General features: G+C 38.7%; 1 protein-coding gene and 1 long non-coding RNA gene across 2 annotated transcripts; both read right to left on the reverse strand.

Annotated features, from left to right (window-relative positions):
- Positions 1-5609: 5609 nt before the first annotated feature.
- On the reverse strand, positions 5610-20032 carry si:ch211-106h4.4 (MAM and LDL-receptor class A domain-containing protein 1). The gene is made up of 13 exons (XM_051953924.1): positions 19925-20032; positions 19699-19842; positions 18666-18853; positions 18127-18292; positions 17252-17470; positions 14605-14783; positions 11569-11806; positions 9978-10137; positions 8955-9069; positions 7975-8074; positions 6544-6643; positions 6373-6448; positions 5610-6295 (listed from the first exon to the last, which is right to left on the reverse strand). The coding sequence occupies exons 3-13, from the start codon at positions 18732-18734 to the stop codon at positions 6194-6196; spliced, it is 1524 nt and encodes a 507-aa protein (XP_051809884.1). The 5' UTR covers positions 18735-18853; positions 19699-19842; positions 19925-20032; the 3' UTR covers positions 5610-6193.
- Positions 20033-20811: 779 nt separating this feature from the next.
- LOC127535607 (uncharacterized) lies at positions 20812-21499 on the reverse strand. Its single transcript, XR_007944486.1, has 3 exons — positions 21364-21499; positions 21136-21235; positions 20812-20964 (listed from the first exon to the last, which is right to left on the reverse strand). It is a non-coding gene; the product is annotated as an uncharacterized LOC127535607 (long non-coding RNA).
- Between the last annotated feature and the right edge of the window lie 257 nt (positions 21500-21756).

Raw genomic sequence — 21756 nt, forward strand, 5'->3', positions numbered from 1 at the left:
GATAGGCACTGTATCACAACCATGCTTTGTAAATCACTTTAGGTTCCTACCTGCTTCATTTCCACTGACAAATTCTAGCTTGGATGTCCTCATCAAAGAATTTCTCATTCTCAGACATGCTGCAGTTAGGCTGTACTGGAACATAATTAGAATGAATATGCCTTCAAATGAAACAAAATGCCTACATTGTAATAAATTAGTTGTTGCACAGAAGGACTGAAAAGCAACAGAGCAACATTTGATGTTGTACAGTACAACCGTCCCCTTAAGCGCAACATAAACAGTTCACTATATATGTACCTACTGTGGCCTGGTGAGACTCGTGGTGAATATTTGCTCTGACAATTATCAGTTCCATCTGTCCTGCTCAAAATGAGCATGTTGAACAGGCTGGTAAAATGGGGGACTATGAGGAACATAAAAAATGATTTTGGAAAAGTACAACAACATTACTACAAATGATTAAAGTAAAGAATGGCAGTAGAAAATTATTTCATTAACTGTGTAAGATAATATATTTATTTTAGCACTCACTGCATTCTCAGTGCAGCTGCTTATTTCCATCACGACAGCTGCACATTAGACCTCTCAAATTTCAAACTCCATACATTTAAAGACAGTATTCAAGAAGTGCAGTTAGGTTAGGATATATGGAACTCACTTTAGTTTTTGGCCAAATCAAAGTTAATAAATGCTAATGATTAAATATTCTCTGTGATGCATACTAGAGATGGGATTTATGGCTCTTTGAAGGGAGCCGGATCTTGAGGAGCCTTTCCTTTCAAAGAGCCGTTCAAAAGACTGGCTTGTTGTTATATTCATTTATTTTTCTAGAAGTCAACCAGAGGTTACTGTTTTTATCAAGGGAACAACCACTGGTATATAAGATACAATATGGATCAGAATAATTCAAACTTACATTCCACCAATATATTCTCTATTGAGTTTTATTTATATTTTTTCTATACATATATACATTTAAAACCTTTTTTAAAATATTTTTGCTATTTTGTTAAGATGTTCTTGTGTGACGTAAGTTGTTTTTGTCATTGTTTATATATATATATATATATATATATATATATATATATATATATATATACATATACATATACTTTTTTTAATGGTAGAGTATGTTGATTCTTTAATAATCTATACAATTTGATGTGTAAATAAGCTATTTAACTGGGTGAAATTCTGCATAATTTATGCACAGTCAGTATAAGTTGGTATGTATGACTTTAAACAAGTTCTTTTTAATTTTTTGTGCATGGTAATTGCTGTAACAGAAGTGTTGACTAAAGTAGCATCAATCAAACCAACACTTATTTTCAGCATTAGTACATCTTTATTTAATAATCAACATGCAAAAGGTAGAAAATGTTGGTTAGTATTTCCTGAATCCTAAATATACATTTTACAATTGATTCTGTTATCATTTGAAATCCCCAGAGTGTGAGGTTACTATTTTAGAAAACCAGGAAACAATCAAATGTTCACATCTGAGAGGTTTTATTGTTCTTGCAGCTGCTGATGTGATGAATAGCACTGAATTAGTAAAGCAAGTGGTAAAGAGTGTATGCAGAAGTGATGCCATGATGTCTCTCTCTCTCTCTTTAAGCACTAATGGTCAGTGTTGCTTTTTTTAGGAGGCATTCCCCAAATGAAAAAAAAAATAAAAAAATTCCAAGAGGTAAATTTTATTGGGCCTTGCTCGTTGATTTTAAAATATGGAGGAAATAATCATGAACAATGCATCCTGCGCATTTGGTAGCAAGTGGCGCTGGGATTTACCACTGAAAAATATTAAAAGAGTGGCAGAAGCTACACAAGAACAGCTTGTTCCCCACTGCCATCACTTTAACAAACAGCTGAGCCATTCCTCCACACCTGTAGAGTATACATTACTTTTTGAACTAAGAACAGCATTCTCTGCTTTTTGCACTGTATCATCATCTCGCAATTATCATTATATTCCTTTCTAGCTTGAAATATCTGTATATATTTTGTTATGTATATATATATATATATATATATATATATATATTACTACTATTTTTGCCCTTTTTTTTTTCTGTAGTTTCTTTTCCTCTTTCCTTAGGGCGACATCAACAGCTGAAACCAAATTCCTTGAATGTTGTGTACGTACTTGTCCTTTAAAGATGAGTCAGTTCTGGATGTGAGAATAAAGTTTATTGGGCATTCCTAAAAGGATCAGCATCATCATTTAAGTGGCCTTCCTCTGGTGACACCTGCTGGTGCTGCAAGCATAGACATATATAAAGAGTAGACGCCGCATCGACCGCTACTGCCTATTGGGGCTGACGAGCGGTGGGGCCGCCATCTTGGTCCAGTCACCCGCTCCACTCAGCGCTGTTTGACAGCGCATTTAATCCATTTTAACTCTGAATATTAAACTGATTTTCAGCGTTTTTTATTTTTATTTTTTTTGCTGCAAACGTCATACATGTAGCTATGATACAGGACAAGTGGTTCGGCATATTTTAATATTCATAGCGGGAATAATAGATAATAATAATAGGTAATAGAATATTCTGATATTAAGCTCGACTGTAGACTGGTATTTTGCAAACACTTCGCACGAGACTGCACGGCGCCCGCACCGAGAAGCCGAGCTCCGGGAAACAAGACAAGAGTGGCGCTGTGAGGGAACCGCCACTCCAGAACCCCCTCCCTCACCCAGGACAATGCACGCTGGTAGGACAATGCGGGGGGGGGGGGAGTTAAATCTGCTTATTTCGTCATAAGCGGACCCAAATCAAAATCGGACGTTTGAACTGGCATTTTCACAAAATGTGGTGTAGCAAGGCAGGGAGGAAACAGACAGTTTTCAAATTCAAACCTCATAATGAGCTACTGCAACACACTACTGGAAGAACACTTTCACAAAGTGAGGTTTGTCTAATATGTCCCCTTTAAAGTGCAGGAGAACAATGCATTTCTGGCACTTCCATCTGGACACACCCTTGCCAGTTACCATCCCTGCTTGTCACAGTAAAGGTGCAAATGCCCACAGATGTTGTACCGCACATCTAGCTGTGGTTGTGAGGATCTTGGGCTATAACGTTTCTTCTTAGATGGCTCGTATGTTGAGGAAGAGGTTGATGGTTGGCCAGCTTTGGATGCTGGTTTGTTGACTTGCTCAAACTGTGCGTGACTACTAGTTGAAACCTCCTTGTCATAATACCAGCTACATTGAAGCATGACTTGTGGTGCCAGTAGTCCTCTGAGGCTGGGAAGGCGAAAACACCCATTAAAAGGTAGTATTGCAAGGAAATCTTCAGTCTGTTCAGAAACAGTCTTGATTATATCCCCCAATTCCTGGGTAGAGCACAGACTGGTATTGTGAGCAATATGTGCAATCGTCTTGTCCGTTAAGAGTGTTTTGAAGTTCTGAAATGCTGCCTTTACAGCATCAGGGGCTCAGCTTGGATCAGGAACCTTGAATGCTTCAGTATCCTCATACTTCCAGATTCTTCTGCCTTTGTTTTGGTTTTGGAACTAGGGTCAGGACTGTCCTCTACTTCTAGCAAGGAAATCGTTTGAGGACATTTTTCCTTCTTCCCCTCTTCTCATGGTTTGGTAAATGTGCTCATTGAAGCAACTCCTTCTGATCCACAGAGTCAAAAGAAGAGTCTCCATTCTCTTAGGCTTGTCTGGGCGGATAATCAGCATCCTTTACACAGTCGGATTTTCTTTTATAAAGGCCAGAAAAGTGCGTGGCCTAGCACTATGAAATGGTGAAATACCATACTTACATAAATATTTATTGATTAAATAGCATTATATCAACAGTAATGGTGTTTCTATTTCACAAAAATTGTGAATGGGTTTTTATTCCACATTTTTTAAAAATGTAATCAATGTAAATGTAACCATCACTTTTACTACAAAAGGACAATTGAACCATTCAGTCAAGCATGTTTTTAGACAACTTCCAAAGTTGTTTCATCACATATAATGATATTGTATCAAAATGTATCATATGAACATCAACTAATGGTAAGAAGTCTTATACACACGTGGACAAAATTGTTGGTACCCCTCAGTTAAAGAAGGAAAAACCCACAATTCTCACTGAAATCACTTGAAACTCACAAAAGTAACAATAAATAAAAATTTATTGAAAATTAAATAATCAAAATCAGCCATCACTTTTGAATTGTTGATTAACATAATTATTTAAAAAAACAAACTAATGAAATAGGGCTGGACAAAAATGATGGTACCCATAACTTAATATTTTGTTGCACAACCTTTTGAGGCAATCACTGCAATTAAACGATTTCTGTATTTGTCAATGAGCGTTCTGCAGCTGTCAACAGGTATTTTGGCCCACTCCTCATGAGCAAACAGCTCCAGTTGTCTCAGGTGTGATGGGTGTCTTCTCCAAATGGCATGTTTCAGCTCCTTCCACATATGTTCAATGGGATTCAGATCTGGGCTCATAGAAGGCCACTTTAGAATAGTCCAACGCTTTTCTCTCAGCCATTCTTGGGTGTTTTTGGCTGTGTGTTTTGGATCGTTGTCCTGTTGGAAGACCCATGACCTGCGACTGAGACCAAGCTTTCTGACACTAGGCAGCACATTTCTCTCCAGAATGCCTTGATAGTCTTCAGATTTCATCGTACCTTGCACACTTTCAAGACACCCTGTGCCAGATGCAGCAAAGCAGCCCCAAAACATTACTGAGCCTCCTCCATGTTTCACCGTAGGGACAGTGTTCTTTTCTTTGTATGCTTGGTTTTTGAGTCTATGAACATAGAGTTGATGTGCCTTACCAAAAAGCTCCAGTTTGGTCTCATCTGTCCAAAGGACATTCTCCCAGAAGCTTTGTGGCTTGTCAACATGCATTTTTGCAAATTCCAGTCTGGCTTTTTTATGAGTTTTTTTCAGCAGTGGTGTCCTCCTTGGTCGTCTCCCATGAAGTCCACTTTGGCTCAAACAACGACGAATGGTGCGATCTGACACTGATGTACCTTGGCCTTGGAGTTCACCTTTAATTTCTTTGGAGGTTGCTCTGGGCTCTTTGGATACAATTCGAACGATCCGTCTCTTCAGTTTGTCATCAATTTTCCTCTTGCGGCCACGTCCAGGGAGGTTGGCTACTGTCCCGTGGGTCTTGAACTTCTGAATAATATGAGCCACTGTTGTCACAGGAACTTCAAGCTGTTTAGAGATGGTCTTATAGCCTTTACCTTTAAGATGTTTGTCTATAATTTTTTTTCGGATGTCCTGGGACAATTCTCTCCTTCGCTTTCTGTTGTCCATGTTCAGTGTGGTACACACCTTTTCACCAAACAGCAGGGTGACTACTTGTCTCCCTTTAAATAGGCAGACTGACTGATTATGAGTTTGGAAACACCTGTGATGTCGATTAAATGACACACCTGAGTTAATCATGTCACTCTGGTCAAATAGTTTTCAATCTTTTATAGAGGTACCATCATTTTTGTCCAGGCCTGTTTCATTAGTTTGTTTTTTTAAATAATTATGTTAATCAACAATTCAAAAGTAATGGCTGTTTTTGATTATTTAATTTTCAATAATTTTTTACTTATTGTTACTTTTGTGAGTTTCAAGTGATTTCAGTGAGAATTGTGGGTTTTTCCTTCTTTAACTGAGGGGTACCAACAATTTTGTCCACGTGTGTATATTTTTAGTAAATGGTCAATTTCAACTAGATTTGCTTAGCTTCATTACCTTTAGCATAAATGAACCAAATGAACTGTTTTGTAGAGCATGTTTTGCAAAAATTATTTGACCCTTTTAAATCTTGCTAAAGGGTTAAAATGGCTTCAAAGATTTTTTGGGGGGATGGTAAAAACAAAAAAATCCCAGATCTGAAAACATATAATTCTCTCAATTGAAAAAATAAATTAAACAGATATTTGAGGCTTCGTCCTTTCCTGGCAGGTTAAAATCTTCAGTAAAGACGTTTTCTTCTTCGTGTAATAATATCTCCAGATAAGCAGTAAGTGTCCAATTCATAATCCTGTAGAAGCAATTGACATGTACTCTTTGTCCTGTCACATTCTACCTTGCACAAAATGCCACATTATCAACAATTTCATCTTCTTGTTTTAATAGAATTTAAATATCTTCAACAAAAAGGAAAAACCTTACAAATCAATCACGGTGTATTCCAATTTTAATAGAAAAAACATCTGGACTAAGCATCAGTAGAGGCCATGGGGTCATCCATTACTTGTGGAGATGGATTATAAAGCTTGTTGAAGAAGGAAATGTCAGATTCAGTTCCATGTTGTGTGCCCTGGAAGAAAAAAAAATTAAATCATCTGAGCTCTGTAAAGCCGTGCACTGTCCTGTTTGCAAATTCTGCTTACTCACATCAATAGCACAATCATAGAGGTCGAACACAGCATTCTGGGCAGTCACATCATTATTCATAAGTGTCGGCTGGTTCCTAAGACGCACAAGCACAAATGTCAGCCAGCAAAATCAATGAGAATTATTCAATGTTATTAGGTTGATCATGTGAAATATTTATAGATTGTGTACATTTTACAGCTAAACTTCCGGGCCACTATAAAGAAGATAATGACGATGACGACTCCAGCCAGCAGAGTCAGACCAACTGCAAGGCCAATGGACAACACATCTGTAGACACAGACAGAGAAGCATGATGAGTGCACATGTAGCATCGACACCTACAATCTTTTATGCATTCAGTAAGAAATGAACTCACTCAGTTGTTCCAATAATAACTTTTATGAAAGAATCAGGCTGGTGCAGTCAACACAAAGATGTGGCATATTTTTCTGTACCACAGAACTCCAATATTGTCAAAATGTTTTAAAAAAATAAACAACAACAAGCACATGACTGAGCAACACTGTTGTATTTGGGAATCTGCCGAGATAATTAATTCACTCACATATAGATGGTAATATTATAGATGTAATAAATTCCAGTGCAATAACTCTTGCACCTGGGCAGTGCAGTTTTGGGTAGGTTTGTGCAATATTTATTTATTTTATTCTATATATTTATTTCCATACATATATTATATATTTTTTATGTATATATTTTATTTTTTATCTGTTATTATTTAATACCACAAAGGAGATGCACTCAAAATTTTATTGTACATATGTCCAATGGCAATAAAGACATTTGAGTTGATTTGATCACATATGCAGTAATATGCTATCTCTAACAAATACACTGTTTGCTCCTGTTTGGTTCATATCTAAATAACAAAGACATTTTGCTTTAACTTATCTTTTTTGAGTAAATATTGACATCACATTGTAATGGTTGTATAATAATGACATGATCTGCATTTAGATTGGATGTATGAGCCTCACATTCAATACGTAGTTCTGTCTGCCACCAGATACAAAATGGTAAATGCACTTATTTAGCACATTTTTAACCTGAGCTAGTTTCTACAAAGCACTTTCTATGTTTCTTGTTCACCCATTTATACACCAATGGTGGCAAAGCTGTCATGCAAGGTGTTAACCTAACATTGACAGTAATTTGGGGTTCAGTGTCTTGCCAAAAGACACCTTTGCACATTGAGGGTCTTGTGATCAGACTGCCAACCCTATGAGTGGTGGACAACTTGCTTTACCACCTGAGCCATGGCTGCCCAAATTCTTACAGGAAAATGAAAGCCTGATTTGCAGCACAGAGGAAGCAGGGCTGCAACTGTGCAACCAAAACACATATTTGTTTTAAATAGATTAAGTAAGTTGCACTAATAGTAGGTATTTAGAAAAGATAGGTGAGAGGTGCATTAATCATTAAATGATTTATATATTTTCAGATAGATTGTTGGTTAATCCATTAGAAAAGCATATAGCGACAAAACAGGACATGATCCATTTTTCTTGTTTTCCTCAGAATATGTCACATGAAAGAAAACGGTCTGTGTACATTTGATAGATGTTGCGATGCACTATCTTAGGAGGGGTTGATGTTACCAGTATTATGAGAGGGATAGCAGCTTCCGGGTTCGATGGTGATATCATCAAGTGCAACGTCCCCACCTGTATTCATCCCTCTCTGATACACAAACACAAACTGTAGCAAAAATAAAGAGAGACATGTTCAGAGACAGTACAGAATTCTGGAATTTCAGTAGACACATAAGCAAATGGTCATGTTGTGACATGACTTTTGAAAAGTCATTATTTACCTTTATTCTATAATGTAACTGTCATTTATTATAAATGACCTATACAGCAGTTATGTTCCAGGTGTAGATGTTAAAGCGTATCGATCTACTTTGATTTTGATGCAAGCGTGCACTGTGCAAATGATAATGAAACAAAGAAAATCTCATACTTTAAAACTGCTGCTTCTTAACACAAACAAATACATCACAGAGATTCTCTGTCATGCGACATCACATCAAAGACAAATATTTCATATCATATTCCAAAGAGTGTTAATAAAATACAACACATAACAGGGAGTCCTCCACGGTTCATGTCAAGATACTGACAGATAATGCTGCTGCCATGACACAGAACAGAAGTTCAGTGAGACTGAATGTAGATATGTTTGTAATATAACTGTCATAAAATCTTTAAATGAAAAGATCATTCCAATGAAGGGCAGCAAAATGTCCCAAAATGATTCAGAGAAAGATGGTCATTCCACCTTGATTCATCGAGTTTTTAAATAAAAAAGTTAATTCACACCCGACCATCTTCAATTTGAATTGTTATGTACATAACACCGAGCCACTCTAGCTGCATTATTTCTCAGGCTATACACTTTAAAGATTGACACGAAGAAAAGCTGCAAGAATCAGCGTGACCCTACCTTCTTTAAGAGTATTTTACTCAAACCTGTGACCTTAGATTTTATACACGGTCGGCCAAGATTAAAACCTCACTGATCATCCTAATACTTTATGCATTTGTCCTGATATAACGTATCAAAAACTCATTATTACCCAGAATGCTTCTTCGTGCTTAACATGGACACTGGCCTCCTGCCACTTGTCGCCCTTGTTTCCTGCTTCAGTCCACTGCACAAGTCCGTCTTCAGTGCCGTCCGCATGCATCTTCCTATGAAACATCACCAATTCAAATGAATGCATTGCAAATGTTAAGGGTCATTCTAGAACTGGAGGACATTTTACATTCCACACATTAAATTTCAAATAATTCATGTACAAAATACTAAAACATGCAGTTGTTTTCTAAAAATCTAGGAAAAAAGAATGTCTGAAAACATTTTTTAAAATGCCAAAGAAGTTTGGAATTCCCCCTAAAATACCATTTTTCTCTTGTCCCACCTCTCTGATGACCAAACTGAATCTCAAAACAGTTAAATGAAATTTAAATCTCCTCTTTTGGCATTATTTTTTTCCATTGGTGTCTCTTGTAATTGTGTGATTTGTTTTATCAAGATAATATTTTAAATAATAATTATCATGCATAGGACGTCTGTCCCACAACGTGTTAGCATAATCTTTTTAGAAGGAGAATAGGTAGAAGGAGAATAAAAGAATGGATCATATGATAAAGTGGAATTAACATCATCACACAGTTATCCAAAAGAATGGGTAGAGCAAAGCTATGTCCTCTCTACATTTTTCCTTTATTTTTCCCCATCAGTAAGTTTGTCCTTCTCGTCAGCAGTCAAAATATCTAGCTAAATATCTAGCTTCTACTCCTGAGAAAAAAACTAACATTAGCATGGATTAGCAACGCTGTTACTGTGATTAGAGTAGGGTTAGCAAACAACAAATAAAACACAAAATAAAAATGGTACCATTGATGTGTAAGCTGAGCCAATCAAGCCTTTGATAGTTTATTACTTATTATTGATGAATATGGAGCAGAAAATTGTATAAGAGAAGGTTTGCTTTTCAAAAAAAATTGAGGCCCAAATGTCCTCCAATTCTGGAATGACCCTCGGTCAAAATAAATCTCATGTTTAGTGTTGACAGTCCTGAGACAGTTACAGCTACCTGTCATTTATGTAGAGTTTGAGAGTCCCGATGTGGTCGCCATACATGTGGTACCAGAATGTGAGACAGTGCCCACTAGTGGATGGCTGGAAAACGTCACTGATCAGGTAGGACATGTCTTTCCAGTCGCCCACTGAGCTGTCCACGTAAACATAGTGACCTGGTGGAATCAAAGTGACAGCAGAAGGAACTCTAAAAAAAAACTTTAAAGCTTTTACATCCCAATATAACCAATGTAATGTCAAGCCTATACAGCTGGTGGTATACTGCAGTAAAGCTGTAGTCTTGTTCATTTCTGACCCGATTCGTGACTACAGATCAAATCAGATTTGGTGGTGGAGTGTAAAGCTAGAATAAGATACACATCTGGAGAGGGCACTTGTTGCTACTGTGGTCCTGTTCTCTGAAGAAAACTGCTACAACTTTCAAAAGCTGTCTGTGGCTTGTGCCTGGGATTCCCAACCGTCTTTAGATGGACTTTAGATGAACTTGTATCCTGAATTTTCCTGTGCCAGATGAATAAATTATCCTTTATGCAGGAAAATGCTCATGCACAAAGCGAACACAACCATGCTACAACTGATTTTATACTATCAGTTGATGAAATGATTGTTGTATTGAGATAGAGATCCTTATAGTCATGAAAGTACAGAGAATTAACATGTAATGCTGCATTTCCCTTCATCCAAGTGGAGCTTAGCATCTTTACAGCCATTGTTTGGCTTTACAGCTTGCAGATTTATCTTTCTGGTCTCACTACACTCATCAGTAAGACACAACAGAAGGCTGTTTTCTGTTCTACGTTGTACAAAAACAGCTGTACAGTACCAGCCCTGCACCCAACAGAGGACAAAGTAGAAGGGCATTTTTCAGCCAAAGACTGAGATATTTCTTCTAGAAGGTAATGGAGAGGAAAACTACAAGGATTACTTTGATTTGAATCCCTCGGGTGGACACAAGTATTACATTAACTTTGTTCTACATTTGTTGCTTGTGTAGATCAGTAACCTGTCGAGAACAAGTTTGTCGTACCTCACAAGGTATGATGTGTCTGTGTTTACAGCTTGTTTCTAGCCCAAGAAAAACTACGGTAAGGGTTTTATAAATTGAATTTCAGTATGTAGATAACAAAACCGCACTGCTCTTTGGCAACTAACTTCATCACTCAAGTCCCAACATTGTGAACAAAGTATACACTTCTGTTCTCAAGTTTGGGGTCACTTAGAAATGTCCATATTTTTAAAACAAAAGTTAACTGAAACCCTTGTGCAATTATGTTAGTACATGAAGAAAAGTGTGAGTTTTCATGGAAAACATGAAATTGTGTGGGCGACCCCCAACTTTTGAACGGTAGTGCATAACCACTGCTTGGACTGAATTTTAGTGAACATGTCAAATCTATATTTTTATTAAGACTGTGGAAATCTCTATACTGCAGTTTCATGTTACTTTTAGAATAAACAGTCAGTCATGACGTTCAGCTGAACCAGTGGCAATGTTGTTACTGTACATCTCCATAAGGTGAATTCCATGTCTCTTACACCCAACTTGCTCAAAGCCACACTCACAGACTTATAAAGTGTATGGTTACCACGTGAAGAGTTGGTGGTGTGGTCAACACTGGGTCCAGTGTTGGGGTTGGGGGAGGCTCCTGCACCCCGGAGCCAGTCTCCCTGGTCCACTTCTCCACCCAGGTTGCTCCAGCTACACATAGTGTTCTCAAAGTCACAAAATCCATGAGGAGGACACTGGGCATCTGTCAGCTGTACATCATCGAAGGCCATGTCTCCTTCCTTGGTGAGGCCAACCTTCACACCTTCCACCACAATCTGAAACACAAGGTGTGTAACTGCTTACTGGAAATCTTAGTACAAAGTTTAAAATGTCTTATAAGCTTGTAGTATCAGATTTTTTTAAGTCTAATCAAGATCACATTCTTGTCAGATTTTATTGACACATGGTTGGACTCTCCAACACTTGGAGGTAGGGCTGGGCGATAAATCGAATTCATTCGATTAATTCGCCTTTTCAAAACCTGACGATTTAAAAATTTGCCAAATCGTAAAATCGAGGCGAGCTTAAATATATAACAATACAGATTCTTCTTCTGCCTTTCATGACTTGTGCACTGGCATTTGCTTCCGCCTCTCATCTCCTTCCGCCAAAACACTCACATCTCCGTCATAGCGGACAGAACAGCAGACGAAGAGTTGGTCGCGAGAAAAGGGCCTCATGTTACATCGATTATATGGAAGTGGTTCGGCTTTGACAAGACTGACACAGAGCAAACTACAGTCATGTGCAAGGTTTGCAAAAGTACTATGAAAACGAAGAGTAGCAGCACAACTAACCTCTTTCAGCACCTCCGGCAGAGGCATCCTAAAGAATGGGAAGAGTGCTCGCAGCTATGAGAGCGCGGCATGGCTAGCACTAGCCATAGCAAACAGACCACAAAGAAAGAACAAAAATTGATTAAAATCGTGATCGTCCAAGATGACTAAAAAAAAATCAAAAAAAAAAATCGAGATTTTATTTTTTGGCAATATCGCCCAGCCCTACTTGGAGGCTTTACTACTGATAAATGTGCACATAAATCACTTTTTTAAAAATAAAATGTCAGTAAAAGTGAATAATGCCCATTGTAATTTGTCACCGCACAAATGTACAGTTTCAAATTAGTTGAAAATTAGTTATTAGATGAGAAGATTAGATTTGTTGAAGCCCAGGTTTATTTGATAGAAGTCTTCAGCTTGTCTGTGAATGTCATTTTCCTCTTGACAATACTTTAAATCGGGTTCTGTCGGGTTCAGTTCAGGTGAGGTGGCTGACCAATCAAGCAGTCATTTCATAGTCAGCAAACCATTTGGTAGTAGTTTTGGCTGTGTGAGCAGGTGATGAGTCCTGCTGGAAAAGGAAATCGGCATCTCCATAAAGCCTGCCAGCAGATGGTGGTGAAGTGCTCTAAAACGGCTCTGTTGACCTTGGACTTCATAAAACACAGTGGACCAACTCCAGCATTAGTCATGATGCCCCAGATCATCAGAGACTCAAAACTTCATGCTGGACTAAACACGTTGGATTCTGTGCATCTTCACTGTTCCTCCAAAATCTAGGACGTTGATTTCCAAATGAAAAGAAAAATGTACTTTCATCTAAAAAGAGGACTTTGTGCCACTGAGCAACACTCCAGTTCTTTTCCTCCCCAGTCCCAGTAGGATGCTTCAGACATTGTCTGTGTGAGTTGTAGCTCTTTTCCTGAAGATATCTTTGGGGTGGCTCTTAAAGCACTCACACCAGCCTCCATCCTTGTGAAGCTCTCTCAAATTCTTGAATCAACTTTTGTTGACAATCCTCTCAAGGCTGTGGTCACCTCCATTTTTTCACCTTTTCCCATCACACTTTGCCCTTCCAGTCCACTTTCCTTTAACATGCTTCGATACAGCACTCTGCCAACAGCAAGCACTTTTAGCGGCAATCTTATGTGGCTCTTTGTGGAGTGTGTCAGTGTTTGATTTCTAGACAACTTGTAAGTCAGCAGTCATTGCAGTGATTGTGGTTGTAGGTACCAAACTAGACTAAGAGATACAGAGTACCTTATTTTTGTTGGTTTTTAGATATGTTTTGATTTCTTTCTCTCTCTTTTTTTAGCTGTAGGTCATAATTCTTAGAATTAAAATATAAAAATGCTTGAAACATTTGACTTTCCATGAAATAAGTCTACAATATATTAAAATTGTACTTTCTCGAATAACTCATTAAAAAAATTAATCTTTCTGCCAATATTGTAATTTGTTGAAATACACTAGTAATATATTTGGGATATATTCAATCTTGTCTTAAAATGCTGTTAACACTTCACCTTGTATATATGTGTTATTTCCACTATTTGACACTTTTATTTATATATTTACTTTGCTTATTTCTATCTATATCTTGTGTGTTTTTATTGTATATTGTTATTATTATTGCTTTGATCTGAAACAAGTGCACAATGCATTTCACTGCACATGATACTATGTATAATTGTGTTTGTGATAAATAAAGGTGTTGAATCTTGAAAATTGAAAAATGACCGAATGTTGTTTTTACACTTCAATTAAATATTGTGCTTAAACAATATGTGAAAAATGTTGACTGATGTTTTGATTTATTTCCATGCACAGCGGCAGTGGTGGAAGTTCTCCCGTGCTTTACTTCTGTAATATAACAATACCACAGTGAAGAGGAAGTGAAAACACAATATCATCAAGAAAATTAAACTATGCAAGCACAGTGGCACATGGCACTTTCATACTATTATATAATACATTACAGTATTACAAATATCAAAATATCACCAAGGCATTAAAATGCATGCAGCATTTTAATGTTATGTCCGGTTAAACTGGAGGTAATTTATTCAATTTTATACACATTTATGTAGTTATAATTACTATATAAGTATGCATACTTCATCATTTGTGTAGTCAAAAGTGTTTTTTTGGTAAAAGTTTCATCTGCAAAGTAACTACAGCTGTCACATATATACATCAAAGTTAAAAAAAAACAATGGAGCACAGCATAGAAAAACTCATATCCATCCAAATGACAGCGCATGACATATTCTGGGTGTATCTTTGCGACTCACTCTGTAAGGCTGAACCCGAGGTAGAAGTGAAGCCTGAGCGAACCTCCACAGTCGGCCCTGGTCTCCTGTCTGAGAGAAAATCAGAGCCTCCTTCCCATCTTCACTCTGCTGATAAACATTCAGTGTCCCCATTCCTTCGCCGTACATGTGGTACCACAGCTGCACACACGCTCCTTTCCCTAAAGGAAGGGTCAGATGTGATTTCATTACTGAAATTGTATCCACAGGAGCACAACATTTTTACTATGCACATTTAATTCCTGTACACTACTTCGACATTAAGTGGGGATCAATGACTGTAAATGAAATCAACAACCTGTGACTTTATTAGACAGTAAGGAGATGCTAGGCATTGGCAAGTTGCTGGAACTGGTGGATCCAATCCTAAAACCACTTTGTAATCAGATGGTTTAAATAAAGTATCTTTTATTTTCTGTTTCTCACGGTTTCATTCACACATGCCCACTAAAGTGACAGAGAGAGCCACAGTACGCACATATTATTTGTAATACATACAAGATTGGACTACAAAAACACACCTACAACACATAATAATGCACTAATAAACAAAAGACAATAACTAAACTCACAGCAGGCCGGTAAAATTGTCCAAATCATTAACAACCAACTGTATGAGGGAAAGAAAAATGCACAATGTGATTTGCTTTTATATCCTCACCAGTACTGTCTAATGTTCAGAATAAAGTATGACTATAAATAATCATTGAAGATGTGTTATCAATCTGAGAGAAAATAATAATAATAATAATAATGCATTTTATTTATATAGCGCTTTTTAAAAACTCAAAGACACTTTACAGAGATAGTTAAACATAATCAGAGACACAGAATACAGGATAAAACAGAAACAGTAGGGAAATGCGATATAAAACAATATGGAAATAAGATATAAAACAATAAAAAGTTGTGATAATACTAAAATTAAAAAGTTGAGGTAAAAGCAAGTCTGAACAGATGGGTTTTGAGGGTGGACTTGAAGCTGGTGATGTTGGGGCAAGCACGGACAGAGATGGGGAGTGAGTTCCAAAGGGTGGGGGCGGCAACAGAGAAGGCCTGGTCCCCCCGGGTTCGATGCTTGATTGTGGAGGGGCATGAGAGGAGGTGGGCTTCAGCTGAGCGGAGGGAACAACTGGGGATGTAGGGGACGAGGAGATCAGAGAGATAGGATGGGGCCAGATTATGAAGGGACTTGAAGGTGAGGAGGAGGATCTTGTACTGGATGCAGTAGGTGACAGGGAGCCAGTGGAGTTGACGGAGAACAGGGGTGATGTGATCGAAAGGGCGGGTGCGGGTGAGGAGACGGGCAGCAGAGTTCTGAATGCGTTGAAGTTTGCTGAGGGTGGTTGAAGGAAGTCCGTGAAGAAGGCTATTGCAGTAGTCGAGTCTGGTGGTAATAAAAGCATGAATCAGGGTTTCAGCAGCAGAGGTGGTGAGGAAGGGACGGAGCCGTGCAATGTTTTTGAGCTGGAGGAAGGCGGAACGGGTAAGCTGTGAGATATGGTGGTCGTACGTGAGGTTTGGGTCAAGATGGACACCAAGGTTACAGACGAGGAATGAGGGGGAGATGTGAGAGTGGTTGATGGGGATAGAGATGCTGGTGGTGGAGCATGTAGGTAGAAGTGCATTGCTTGTGTACGTCTGTCTGCTAAGGCAGCAGCATTCAGTTCAGACTTCTGCTGTATTGAAAGAAAGACCAGCAACCAGAACGCTCATTTAGACATGAAGCTGACATGTTTACATAGTGTCAGACGAACAGATTGAGTACGTGTCTAAAACGGGCTTCAGAAAAGCTTAAAAAAAATTAAAGGGGCAAGCAGCGTTGGTCGAGTCTTCGCATCCTTGCTGGTCAGCGAATCCAAGCATGTCCACCAGGTGACACTGCACCTGAGAGTGTATATTGGTCTATGGAATTCATCACGGAGTCTGATTACACATGTAAAGTCAGAGGCAGATTGGAGCAAGTACAGGCCAGTTACGCAGCATTTCCTGTGTCATGGAGAATTGTCGAAATTCCTCCAGCCGTCATTTCTATGCTCTTTTGATTGCTCATGCCTGGTGTATGTCCTGGCCAAGTTTGAGCTCTGTTGGAGTTACTCTGTTGACTTTGTAGCTTTTGAAAATGTGCAAATATTGGTCCAAAATTGTCCAAAACATGACACAAAATTCAAAATGGCTGGCTTCCTGTTGGTTTGTTGAGTTCATAACCTTTGAAAATGTGCAAAAATTGGTCCTAAATCATCCCAAACATTACACAGAGCTCAAAATGGCTGACTTCCTGTTGGGTTTTGGGTATTAGTCCAAGAAGCTTTTTTTGTGTGTCCTGATGTGTTACAGATGTGTGTCAAATTTCATAGCTGTAGGTGAAATGTGGATTTTCATAATATTGCAGGGGACTCTAAAGAGCCATTTTGCCACATATGTGAGTATTTCCCTTAAAGTATAATTTTTTGTGGGTCTTCATGTGTGTGCAAATTTTCACATGCTGTCAAGCATTTTTAGAGGCTCAAAAATGCATTACTTTTGTCTGAGGAAGAAAGTATATTATAAAACCCATGTGTTACAATAGGTTCTTTGTACCATTGGTGCATGGACCCTCACAAGAAATAAAAACTGTGGAGACTCTCACCTGTAGGGTACAGTGGAGAAGACATCGCAGCTTTCTGGTCGGCTTGGTCGGCAGTTGAGGAGGGCAGGTAGTAGTAGTGACCTGTGGGTGTGTTGGTGGTGTGGTCGCTGTCTGGTCCTGTATTTGGGTTTTGCGTGGAGCCTGAATGTCTGAGCCAGTGAAAGTCATCGGTTGTCTGCTGCTGCCAGTTACAGCTCCCCTCCTCAAAGTCACACAACTCTGTAGGAAAACGTTGCATTTTAAAATCTATATAGTTTACAAATCTATAAATTTGCTTAGTAATATCTCATTTCTTGCCTGCTTGTTTGTTTATGCTTTATTGTTCAGTAACTGTTGTTTTAGATTCTGCTAACAACGTGGACACCGACTGTTTTTTCTATTAAAAAGAGACGTTATTCTATATTTTCTCATTGCTGTGGACCAAAACCAACAGATCCAATTAAATTTACTACTTTCAGCTACACAAAATATCAGCCAGTGTGTTTGAGACTCACTGATGCGTTTCAAATAGTTTCTGATTGTGATGGTTTGGCAGTGTGGAGTGACATTGGGCACTGGCTGCACAGACAATACTTGTTAGTATTGTGGTTCTGGCCTTCTCACAGGATTTGTTCAAAAATAAGAAAGGTATAAAATGCAATTAGAGTTATTCATTAAAGGTCTAAAGCATTTGTGTGTCCAAAAGTAGTAACCTAGACAAATAAATAGGAGAAAGTTAGACTTTTTTTCACGCAAACATGCATTCAATCTCATACTAGCAGGTAGAAAATCCAAATTAATTCACTCAGTCGATGGACATAGCACACTGAGATGGCGCTAAAACATTGATGGTATTCTAATGATGAATATAGCCTAGTGATTTAGCATTGTTATACCAGAAGCAGGACATGGTCCATGAACAAGCAAGACGTCATCGATGGCTATGTCTCCTGCCTCTCCGCCCACTGTAGCCTCCAATATCACTTGGTGGACTTTCTGCAAGGTCACATGGCTCTGAACCAGCTGCCACTCATCCCCTTGGTTTCCCGATTTTTGCCACACCTACAGGAAAGACAGGAGGTTGATTCACTCGTCACAATGAGGATGTGAGGAGGCTTTTGCAACACAGCGTTATGCAGTGAAACTGTGCAGCTTGCAATCGCTATAACTTGCATTAATGTTATTTTGCAATCAGCATTTCACAACTGTGTGAAATGTATAATAACAGAGCCAGAAGCCAGTGGAAATAGCCACACATGTTTCTCAATCACATTCACAGCCGTTTTCGAGCACAGCAGCAAAGGGAAGTAATGTGCCCAGACCCTAACAGAATCTTTGATGGAAAAACAGTGGCCTTCTTTGACCTCTGTCATTTTTTTTGCTCAATCAAATATAAAGTAAACTAAGAAAAATTGATAATTGCATGCTCTCTTACCATTGTTTTCTTTAAGGGATCAACTGTCTGTAGAAACATTCTCAAGGAACCCACAGTAGCTCCAAACATGTGGTACCAAAAAGTCAAACAGTATCCATTTTCACCAGCAGGAGGCAACAGTGAGGACTTGAGCTGGGCCACATTCCCCTTTTCACTTGGCAGGGAGGTCTTGATGTAAAGGTATTTTCCTGTGAACCAAATACAAGAACTTTCTGTATTTTTTTAAACCCCTTAAAAAATAACACTTCAAAGGTTGCATGTATGTTGTGCGAGGGGTGATTTGCTCCCTCAGATTGTTGCATTTGCATGAATTTAGAAGTTTGAAGAGCTGAAACTGTGCAGAAATAATATAAAAAACGTAAAATGTAACCAAGTGTTTGGTTGTTCTTTCTGAGCCCAGTAAATGCCTTATGACTCTTTAGGTTTTTCTTGGTGCCCAGGCTTGACATCGCACTAACAGGAAAATACTAAAGTTCTGATATTCTGCTAAAGTCCAGCTGATCTTGCAATTTATCTAAAAAAAATCTACTTTTTCCTAACAATATCATTTCAAAGCTAAACTTGAACCTTTTATTTCACAAAGTCATGAGAAATAAAATGCATTGCTATTCCGTTCAATTTGCTGTTGCAGCATTGTTCTCCTGTTATGACCAGTGTGATTGGGAGTGTGTATGACTCTGCTTGGCCTCTGTGGCACTTGTGATCACAGTGGCTGCTGCTCAGCAAAAAGTTAGAAAAGGCTTGGCTTTGAGGAAAATTCTAGACACATGCAATAATGTAGTTAAGGGTGCAGTCAGTGATCATGTAGAGATAGTTAACATTTAGCTAGTTAGCATATTTAGATCCCTTATGCTACCAGGATGCACTGGATTAAAGTTGTGCAAATCAGTCTGAAACATTGATTTTCACAAAAAAGTGTGCTAGCTTTTTGCACACTTACCATTTAGTTCACACAACATGACCATTTAGTTGTTTCAGAAGTTATGATCTTAAGGAAACTGCTTGTTTAAAGACACTTTGGCAAAGTGCTGACCTTTGCCGGTGGTGTGGTCTCCTGCAGGCCCAGTGTTGGGGGTTTCGGTGGGTCCTGATCTGCTGAGCCAGTCCAGCTCATCCTCAGCCCCCTGCACCCAACTACACAGATCCTCTTCAAAAGCACAGTCAGAGAACGACAGAGCTGAGGAGGGAAAAGGTCATTTCAGAATGAGCCAACCTCTGTCACGCAGTGTTAATAAGGATTTAGTAATATGAAACTTTACCTGGTGGCTGGTAGGATTTTTCACAGTTTAGGAAAGAGATATCATCCACAGCAACAACATGGTCTCCAGTAGAGGTGCCCCCCTCAGCAGCTTTATTCCCACTACTGAACCAAACCTGAGAATACAAACAGATTTCGAAAGGGTCCTCTAAAACAAAGAAAGCACTGAATTGTCCTGGACTTGGAGAATATATGCTCTTTCTATAGACATTTATTGGAAAATGCACACAACCATTCAATAATCTGGGGTCACTCAGGCAATTTCATGTTTTCCATGAAAATTCACGCTTTTGTTCATGTGCTAGCATAACTGCACAAGGGTTTTCTAATCATCAATTAGCCTTTCAACACCATTAGCTAACGCGATGTAGCATTAGAACACAGGAGTGATGGTTGCTGGAAATGTTCCTCTGTACCCCTATGGAGATATTCTATTAAAAGTCAGCCCTTTCCAAGTAGAACAGTCATTTACCACATTAACAATGTCTAGACTGTATTTCTGATTCATTTATTGTTATCTTCATTGAAAAAAATGATTTTCTTACAAAAATAAGGACATTTCTAAGTGACCCCAAACTTTTGAACAATAGTGTGTGCGAATTTAATAAACAGAAAATGTAATCATAATGGACTGAGCCACATCAGCTGCCAGATTGATGAACTCTTCTGGACGTTCGACTGGAATGAGATTCAGTAACTGCGAAAGCCGTGTCACATGATTTCTAGTGACATCTCATTCTGTAGGAAGCTTCTGCAGTCTTTGAGATACTCTGCACATTTTTTCTCATTGTGTCTTTAAAAGTACACTTATCAGTAGATCATCTGCATGTAAAGTTTCAAATGCGACTGCTCAGTTGTTGAATAGATGCATGAGAAAACACCTTATAAGGCTGCTGGTGTGGGCCTACAGGCAGATGCTCTGAGGTCCAGTGGGAGACAGTGTTGTGACTGCGTGACCACAGGATTGCTTCACTCCCCTCAGCTTGCTGCATAAGCACTCTGAGTGACCCAGCACTCTCTGCACTGATGTGGAAGTGAAACCTGGGTTCAGGAAAGAAGGAAGGAAGAAGGGGAGAGTGTTGGATTAGTAGAGAGATGGGGGAGGTGGGGAGCATTGAGCAATTCATGTACTAAAATATTTCACTCCAAATCAAAACAAATATTTTACTGACACTGGGAATCAGATAATCACACATCATGGTAATGACTTACAGTATCTGGCAGTAGGGAGATGAAGAAGGGAGTGTGGGACTCTGGAGTTGGGCTTCACTCTGTGTGGACGCTTGACTGACATTCACCCTCATGTAGTAGCCTACGAACGAAGAAAAACTGAATGAAGAAAGCAGATCTTTAAACATGCTGATTCAGAGGATGGAGTGTAGCAATGATGTCCATGATATCAACTAGCGGTTCAGTCAGTCAGTAGATGATTAGAATTACCCGTGTCTGTGGTGTGATCAGTGGGTGGCTCAGTGTTGTTGCTGGCTTTCTGTCTCTGCCACTTGGTCTGTCCATCACTGGTGTCAGTCCAGTGGCACTGATCACTCTCAAATGTGCACGGGCCTAAAACATAGGTAAACGCAAATAATACTGCTGTAGATAGACACATGCATGAATAGTCGTTTACAAATGACTTAATTGGAAGAAAAAAGGCTAATACCACAGATCACAGATGCTTTATTTGTCATTGCACACTTTCATATACAATGACATTTCATTCAAGCTGCCCTGCCAATGGCAGCTCTGACTGCTACCAATCCACTGTTATTTAAAAAAATAATAAAGAATACATTTATATTGAGTCCAACAATAAATGTTATGTTGGTTGCTGGT

This window comes from Acanthochromis polyacanthus, chromosome 9 (genome assembly GCF_021347895.1).
Source record: "Acanthochromis polyacanthus isolate Apoly-LR-REF ecotype Palm Island chromosome 9, KAUST_Apoly_ChrSc, whole genome shotgun sequence".
NCBI lineage: Eukaryota > Metazoa > Chordata > Actinopteri > Pomacentridae > Acanthochromis > Acanthochromis polyacanthus.